Raw genomic sequence first — 9,465 nt, 5'->3', positions numbered from 1 at the left:
CTTCTCATGACTCGTGAGACCTATGTAACCTAGGCTCTGATACCAACTTGTCACGACCTTAAACCTGGACTCGGTCGTGATGGTGCCTCTCGTGAAGACAAGACCAGCCGACACAACACCCAATTCTTTTTAACAATTAAATACACAATTTAAGTCTTTAACATAATAACAATCCCAAAATAAAGGTGAATAATACAATTTGCAGAATAGACATAGCCAACATCAGGGTGTCACAAGTCACGAGCATCTACTAAGGTCTAAATACAGTGAAAAATCTGAAAGTGTACTAAATATAGTCTAATGAGATCAAGAGGGAGAAAAGCAGTGCTGCGAACGTCGGGCAGCTACCTTGCTAAACTCCGATGACTCTGCCTCTGAGCAACCAATACCCGCTACCGGGTTCAGAAATACCTGAATCTACACACAAGGTACAGAGAGTAATGTGAGTACTCCAACTCAGTAAGTAATAATAATTAATAAAGACTGACCGATAAGAAATCACATAAAGGCACCTCAACATGCTATAGAGAAGTAGTATAAAGCCAATAAAAGTGATGAAATAGTGAAAACATATAAAGTCACCTTAGTTCAGTTTAATCTTCTTTAAAATGCCTTTTTAACAGTTAAGCAAGTAAATGACAGTCTGCTAGAAAAGATAAACACATAAAGAACCGCCCCTCGGGCATAATACCAACAGAATCAGCCCATCGGGCAACACATAGAACAACACCAGCCCCTCGGGCTATATCTCATATCACAACGTGTACCCGCGCTTACTGGGGGTGTGCAGACTCCGGGAGGGGCCCTTTACGGCCCAAACGCAATATCAAGCCATCTCGTGGCATAATCAATAGGCTCTCGGCCTCATATCAACAAGCCACCTCGTAGCATACAATCTCAGGCCCTCGGCCTCATAATCATAATTAGTGTATCACTGTTGTGGCGTGCAGCCCGACCCCAAAGTATCCTCACAACACAGGCTATCATCCTTACTCAGTCAGAATCTCATAAGTCACTCGGGCAATAGTAAAACATGATGCTCAGCCCAAAATATAATTTAATGTGTTAAAACAGAGTAAACATGGTTGAGTTATGAAAACAGTAGAGTATAACATGACTGAGTACAAGATAAAGTTAAAATAGTAAGGAAATATCAGTAACAATCCCCTAAAGGTCCAAATAATTGGCACGAGGCCCAAATATGGCATTCCGCCCAAAACATGATGATAGCAAACAGTTTGTAATCAAATACGTGGTAAAACAGTCATTCGGGACAGACGAAGTCACAATTCCCAACGTTGCACGATCCCATGCTCATCTAGCATGTGCGTCACCTCAATATAGCACAATGATGTGCAATCTGGGGTTTCATACCCTCAGGACAACATTTACAATCATTACTCACCTCAATCCGGTCCAAAGTTTAGCCCGCAATGCCTTTGCCCCTAGAATCGGCATCAACTCACGGCGAATCTATCCGAAATCAGAATCACGATGTCAAAATATGCTAAGTGAACGAAGCCCATGCAAAAATAATCAAATTTCAACATAAATCCTGAAATTAATCAAAACCCGACCCCCAGGCCCACGTCTCAGAATTTGATAAATTTTTTATCAATAGATTCCTTATCTCCCCACGAGTCTATACATATCAAGAATATCAAAATCGGACCTCAAAGAACCCCTCAAATCCGCACTTTTTCTATACTTTCTATCCCTCGGACAGTAGAAATATCATTCTTTTTCTCCTGTTGTTGCCAACTTTGGTAGATCCTAGGAATCATATTTATAGATGTCAATTTGCTTGATATGTTCTATGGTGATAGGTTTCTGCTGAACTTTCCTCCTTAGATAAAGCCCTACTAACTCTTCATCAGTTGGATGAAAACAAAACCATGGAAGCATCACTTCATCCATTTTTTCTTTCTCATTTTCCATTGCTTCTTTAAAATTAAAAGAAAACAAAGTTCTCTTCTTCTTTGGAAACCCTGCCTAGACAACCTTTGTTCCTAAACCAGAAAATTTGTTTAAGGAAACTAACTATTGATCTTCCTTGTGTTAGAGTACAAACTAGAAAAAACTTTATTGTATGCGCTCCAAACAGATAAGTTGAAGAGAGAAGTCTAATCACATGAATACCTTCTCAGCCATTAAGGTGACAATACTTTTGGATCCTCCAGTGTGAGGCATACTTTGCTTGGCCATGTTATTTATATTTGCTTGTTTTCTCCTTTGTCACTGCAACATAAGAATACTATTTTATAATTTATACATAAAAATTATCCAAGAAATAATCAAAAGTAGCTAAGTGTGTTTTAGGATTTATGAAGTTGATACATTAGCGTTATCATAGAGCCACTAAGAGACGAGACCAGTCCACTGATCTCCTAGTTATTAATTTGTTATCACAAGGGATAATTATTGTCTGTCTAAAGAAGCAGTCTTCAGCAAGCACTAGTCAAGAGCTATAACTGAGATTTCCGTTAGCTTATACTTATCCTCTTTAACTTAATCTAGGTTATTTATTACAACTATATCCGCATTCTATTTTGTCTTCCTCCCCAATCTCCTCATTGGTAAATCAAAGCACTTCGATGATCCATCTACCAAAATACAAAATAATACATAGATTTAGTCTTAACCACTATATGTTTCAGTTCTATGGATAACTACAGTTCTTTTTTTTTTTTTTTGGTTTTACTGGATCCTTTCCGTTTCAAAAAAAAAAAAAAAAAAAAAAAAAAATTGTGAGGTAATTATCCAAGTTAACCAAATAATTTCAATGAATGATACTATTTAATTAAACTGTGGTATATGGGTTAACTTGCGCGCACAGGGATATATTACAACCATAAACAAATAGATCAATGAACTAGCAACATGTTTCGTCTATGTAAGTTACATTTAACAATTCCTTAAGTGATAAAATTACCATATTTATGTGGCAGCAAAAACCTAATCGGCATAGACGACGTGCTAACTTCTATTGACTTCAACTTTGCAACAACTATTACTACTCCTCAATCTCAAGCAAGTTGAGGTCATAAACTCAAATTCATAGTCTGCAAATTATTTTACAACCACGTATACCCTGCTCAATAAACAATATCATACTACCTTCTGTAATATCATAGTTGAAGAATTATTCAACTTAAAAGTAAAGCTAGATGGTATGCTTTATGAACTGTTACCTTTAATTAGAAGTACTAAGAAGCTACTAATAGCTGCCACCTTTTTATCAGTTGTTAGCTCCGTATGATCAAATATTGTGAGGAATATAGGAACTATCACTAAACATGTGTAAGCCTAGAAAAGGACACATATACATACATACTATAGAAGTGATATAAAAAGTGATACTTTGCATTAACAGGTAACAAACAAAAAATTGGATTGTTATACAAGTTGAAGGGCAATAGAAGATAATAGATAGCCAGCATAATAATATTTTTAAAAAAATAAATCGTATTCTGGAACACAGTATTGTAAGAATAAGACAACTTGGTCTATAGAGTAAGCAGCGATCTAATTATTACTTACATATTTTCCAAACTTTCAGAATCTTCTTTTGAAGTTCTGTTCTTAATCAATTAATTTCGCCAATCTATTTTTGACACAATGGAGAAAGGTTTACACCCAAACCAAATATAGCAATTTCTAACTATAATTATTGTCCCATATAAAAGGACCCTTTTCAAAAGGTGTGCCGACCAAAGCTACTCTACAGGGACGAAGATTGAAGAAAAGTTCACCACTACTAAAATTGATGAATAAAAATTCAATTCACACTGTGGAAAAAATTGGAGGGAATGGGTTATTTTTCTAGCATTTTGGAGGGGAATACCAAAGTAATAAAAATCGCTTTTAATTGTGTCTATTTAATTTTATTGCTACTAAAAAGGTATGTAATAGCGTCTAATGCTTATTTGCCTCTAATATTCTTGTTTACAAAACTATTTAGCGGCCATTCTTTTATTGCCACTAATTGAATGCCACTAAAAGTTTCTTTTGTAGTAGTGTCACTTCCTATTAATTTTGCAAATTTATTATACAAGGATTCATTTAGTAGCATTAAAAATGATATCTTCAATGTATATTTAGACAATTAGAATGTTTCTTTCTATCTTCATCAAAAATAGAGTATTGTCAATTTTACCTTTTGTGAACTTGTCTCAAGAAGGAATTTTAACAATCTCCCTTACCATGCTCTAGGTGCTTGCTTTAATCCATAAAATATTTTATCTAACTTATAAGTATGATCAGGAAACTCATGACTTTCAAAACCTGGAAGTTGACGCACAAACACTTCTTCTTTCAAAAGCCCATTAAAGAATGTACTTTTAATATCCATTTGATACGTTTGAACCCCATGTAAGATGCAAAAGTAATGAGCTTCCAAGTGGCCTTCATTCAAGCAATTGGGGCAAAAGTCTCGTCATAGTCTCTGTTCTCTTCTTGATTGTAACCTTGTACCGCAAATCTTGAGTTTTTTCTTGTGATAGCAAATTGATCTTCTAACTTATTTCAGAACATCCACTTAGTTCCTATGATTGTTCTGTCCCTTGGTCGAGGTTCCAAATGTTATATACTTTGTTTCTCTCAAACTGATGAAATTTTTCTTTCATAGCAACGATCCAAACATCATCTCGAAGAGCTTATTTAATTTTCATAGGATCAATCATGGACAGGTAGGCAGAGAAGGCGTATATATTTCTTGCTCTGGATCTCGTCATTATTATAGAATCCACAGGGGTGAAAATGTTCTCAATTGGATGAGTACTTTTATGCTTTCAATTTCTCACATGCAAGCCTTGTGTAATACTATTTCTTGGTCAACAGAGGAACTAGGTTCATCATTGCTAGACATTCCAGCATCAGCCTATTCGGTTCCCTCTGTCTGTTGTACATCATGCTCAGCTTCGAGATAACCGAGTTCTTGTGTTGTCTCTTCTGTACAGTGTTGTTCTACGAAGTACCTTGATCTGGTCGATCGACATATGCTTGTGCGAGCCTAATTTTACCATCAGCATCATTATGTGAACTTTTCTTAGCGAAGTAATTAGTTTCATCAAAAATCACATGCACAATTTCTTCAACACATAAAGTTCTTTTGTTATACACTTTATAATCCTTACATATTTTCCCTATTTTACCTATTTTTCTTATTATTTCTGTGGTGTTACAGATTTTGTCTCCTTTTGCCTTTTTGTCCTCTTGAGCCGAGGGTCTTTCGGAAACAGCCTCTCTATTCCTTCCGGGTAGGGGTAAGGTCTGCGTAGACACTACCCTCCCCAGACCCCACTAGTGGGATTTCACTGGGTTGTTGTTGTTGTTTATAATATATGAAGAATAACCAAGGAAGACACATTCTTCACTTTTTGCATCAAACTTACCTAAAATATCTATTATGCACAAAACATTTACTGTCAAATGCTCTTAGGAGAGTTATATTAGGTTTACGACCCTTAAGTAACTCATAGGGAATTTTCTTTAGTAGGAATCTAATCATACACCTATTGATTAGCACGCAATGTTTATAGCCTCGCCTAGAAGGTTTTAGGAAGACCACTAGCAATTAACTAATAGAAGGTAGAAATCGAATTTGTTCTCTGTTTCATCTTAAAATGTTGCATTCAATATATTCAGAGTGGTAACAGATTTAGTCTCCAAAGCATTCAAAATTTTCCCAAGCTAATATTAAGCAAAATAGCCAGAGTGGTAGTAGTACATCAAAATTTTTGTTGTTATAATGATCAAAATCTGGCAATGGGATCAAAAAATCTAAAACTGACATTCTCACTCCCTATTGCAGAAAATTGAACTCTTTTAACTTCACTCCTAAAATATTTCCTCCGCCTGTCTTCATCGAATTATCATCGTACACGAGTGAGTGCTAGATAAGCAACAAGTCGGTAGCCTACTAACATCACAGCCATGATCGAGACATCGATCCACATATTGTTTAGGCCTATTGATTTAATAGCAGGAAAATCTGCAACTTGGCAATAAACTCCTTTTGAACATTCATAGTAATCACTGTCATTGTACTGAACCCCTAAAAGCAACTTGTAGCTGTAGTAACTGTAGCTTAAATACTTTAACCAGACGATGAACGAGGGAATTTGTTGAATGTAGTATCCTCCAGCAATGAGGAAGACTAATGTTGTGACTGATGCTAATGTTGTGGCTTGTTTTACATCCATGAGTAAGGCGCCAAAAGCTAGTCCGAGACTTTGTGAAACAAGAACGTTGTATAGGACGACTAGAAGAGATAGGATGAAGGTTGTAGGATCGGCTTTGAGACCGCCCATCCAATAAAGGATGAAAGTAAATGCTGTTGGTAGTGCAAGTTCCAAAGGCAAATCTCCTACTGTTTTGGCTAGAAAATATGACGAGAGGCGATACATTCCTGATGATCTTTCTTTTATAAGCATTCTTCTTTCTTGTGGAAAAGTGAAAACTGCATTGTAGAGTGGATAGAAGCCCCAAAATACCGCGAAAAAGAATAACATTGCGATCTGCAAAGAAGAAGTCAAATATCAATATCATTATTAGCACATAGCAGCAGACTTTCATCTGTTTGTAATATGCCAAATGTAGTATGGATTGTTGCAATTGTAAAATGTTAGCAATATAATATAGGTCAAGAGGTAAGTTCTTACGCGATCTTCAATGTGGGATGTAGGAGTATGCCACCACAATAATCCTGCAAGAAATGCTACACTTATAACTTGGAAGATCCTAAGCCTATTGAACGTCTCGTATCTTCGCTCCCTTAGCCCCCTCAGAAGAAGCACTTTAAATTGATGGCTCCAACTTGTGCACCATTGCGCTGATTTCATACCATTTCCTGCATCAATAGAGCCCACAATAGCTATCGTTAGTCGCTGACTAAAGGTGGATTAACAGTTTGAAAATAGTTTAAATTGCTTTCTTCATGGTAAATTGGAAACTAACTTGTAGAAACATCCTTTTTGTAACTGTAATTGCTGTTATCTGAACTGCATAGCTCAGATTTCAACCTTGTCGAAATGTTCTTCTCATACGCGGAGATGAGAGCTTCTCTCACAAACTTCTTTTCCTGTTCAGTATTGTCGCCCTGCTCGATTGCATGCTTGGAATCAGGTCCAATTCCTGTAAGTTCAATGCTACACTTTAAGATGCTTGTTGCCTTACATATATGATTTGGATTAAAATAGTTTCTAACTGTTCATACATATTGCTATAACAACTGTGAAAGGATAACTTGTAGTGGAAATTCAACTTGTACTGAAATGTTCTAATTACCATTAGCGAGATCGAGCAAGAGATCAGCAGGATTGACAGTTATGGATATGGGAAAACCAATCGACGAGAAGTAATCCAGGGCGCTTGATGCAGGACCATAGTAGATAGGACAGCCCTCAGAGAGCAGCACTACCTTATCAAACATATGATAAAGCCGGCTAGACGGCTGATGGATCGTTGTGATCACGGTTCTACCACCACTAGCTAACCTCTTAACTGTTGTTAGGATTCGCAAAGCTGTGGTCGAATCTAACCCTGAAGTCGGCTCATCTAATAGTAGTAAACTCGGGTTGATTAACATTTCTTGACCTATACTGACTCTTTTTTTCTCTCCACCTGATATACCTCTAAATAGTGGACCTCCAATCATACTGTTTCTACACTTGTTTAATCCAAGTTCTGTTATAACATGTTCTACATGTCTCACTTTTGCCTCTTTGCTTAGGCTTTGTGGCAGCCTAAGCAAAGCTGTGAATAGAAGTGTTTCTATTACAGTTAAATGAGGATATAGGACATCATCTTGTGCCACGAATCCGGTTCTACGCTTAATGGAACCCGAGAAAGGCTGACTGTTGTATGTAATTTTGCCCGATAATTTACCCGAAAGACGGCCGCCTAGTGCTGTTAGGAGGGTAGTTTTTCCACTACCTGATGGACCTAACATTGCTAGCATTTCTCCAGGGCAAACTATACCTGTCACACCATTTAGTATAGTCTTCTCTTTTGTGTTTGATGTTCCTCCACAACACATTCCTTGTGTTTCTTGCCTAATCTTGTAAACAATCTCTTCAAACTGCACATCAAAATATGAAGACATCAGCAAGAATAGATTGAACCGTTGAACAAAAAATGACTCGCGCAAAACTAGGAATTCTATCGGAAACGGCCCCTATGAGGCCCGCGTAAGCACTACCCTCCCAGACCCCACTTGTGAAATTACACTAGGTTTTTATTGTTGCAAAACCAGGAATTCTAGTAAGGCAATTCAAGAAAATCAAGAATGTCACACCTAAAGCAAATTTTAAACTACTTTTACTACTACACTACAAAATTTCCTTGTGTCAAGAGAATTCAATAACTTAATTATATACCAAAAAATGTTTCTCTAGTTTTACAATATAATTTTCGGTGAAGGGGATTCAATTGTCCCTTCAATTCATGTAGCTCCGCCGCTGGATCAGAGCACATGACTGACTCAAATTACTTGTTAAATGTAAAAACGAACTTGCTTATGCTATACATGTAAGTACGAAGCGAGTTTTTGTGTACTCGGTGCACAAAGCATTTCGCGTTCACGCAGAATTCAGGAAGGGCCCCACCAAAGTGGTGTGATGTAGACAGCCTATCCTAATGCAAGCATTAGTGACTGCTTTCACGGCTCGCTAATGCAAGCATTAGTGACTGCTTTCACGTCTTACCCTTGACCTATAGGTCACACGTAAACAACTTTAAAGTTGCTCCAAGGCTCTCCTTCCGGAGTCTTTATGTACTAAAGGGAGAACAGATAGAGAAAAAAATAGACCTTCAAAGTTATAGGGTATAAAGCTCTTTGTGAAAAAGACTGTGAATTAATCTGGACAGGGAAAGCCAGACAGGACATGTCGTGCAGCTCTGATGGATTAGGCAAATTCGTCGGAGCTGCCATCACTTCTGTGCCAGAATTTTCTGGCTTTGGTGCTATACAGTTAACTGGCATATTGCCAATAGTTGAACTGAGGAAAGTTTAGGAAGGAGAAGTTAAAGAGTTGCTTTTAACTTGAGTTTTCTAAAGTGAACTGAACAGCCATGTAAATATATAAGCAGAGAAAGATACACAAATGAGGATCTCTTCTTTTGTGCTAAAGTTGGCCTATTTTACTTTCTTTTCTAGTGGGCTACCACCTCTTTCTCTTAAAGTATTATAACACAATCAAATTATTATGCTAATCTTCTTCATGTCAGGTCTCCTCTTAACTTTTTAACTTTACCATCCTCTGACAAATTTCATCTTCCTTTATGTAGAGAATGAGTTCTTGTGATGTCTCCTGATGATAGCAAAAGGGTGCATGACAACGCTCGATACGCTGTGGCGATGCCAGGAATTTCCGTAAGGGTATTCAAACTTAAATGAAGTGAAAAAAAATTCTCGACAAGGAGTGTTCAGTATATGTTATATACCTCTAAAATCTAACATTTTAT

At 37.0% G+C, this 9,465-nt stretch overlaps 1 protein-coding gene across 1 annotated transcript; it reads right to left on the bottom strand.

Moving 5' to 3' along the window:
• Positions 1 to 5,670: 5,670 nt before the first annotated feature.
• On the bottom strand, positions 5,671 to 9,068 carry LOC104247959 (ABC transporter G family member 14-like). The gene is made up of 5 exons (XM_009804122.2): positions 8,810 to 9,068; positions 7,288 to 8,080; positions 6,958 to 7,134; positions 6,663 to 6,850; positions 5,671 to 6,518 (listed from the first exon to the last, which is right to left on the bottom strand). The coding sequence occupies exons 1-5, from the start codon at positions 8,981 to 8,983 to the stop codon at positions 5,874 to 5,876; spliced, it is 1,977 nt and encodes a 658-aa protein (XP_009802424.1). The 5' UTR covers positions 8,984 to 9,068; the 3' UTR covers positions 5,671 to 5,873.
• Between the last annotated feature and the right edge of the window lie 397 nt (positions 9,069 to 9,465).

The sequence above is a fragment of the Nicotiana sylvestris genome, chromosome 12 (assembly GCF_000393655.2).
Source record: "Nicotiana sylvestris chromosome 12, ASM39365v2, whole genome shotgun sequence".
NCBI lineage: Eukaryota > Viridiplantae > Streptophyta > Magnoliopsida > Solanales > Solanaceae > Nicotiana > Nicotiana sylvestris.
The sequence above is the reverse complement of the archived record's forward strand: the minus strand, read 5'-3'. Positions and strand labels throughout refer to the sequence as shown.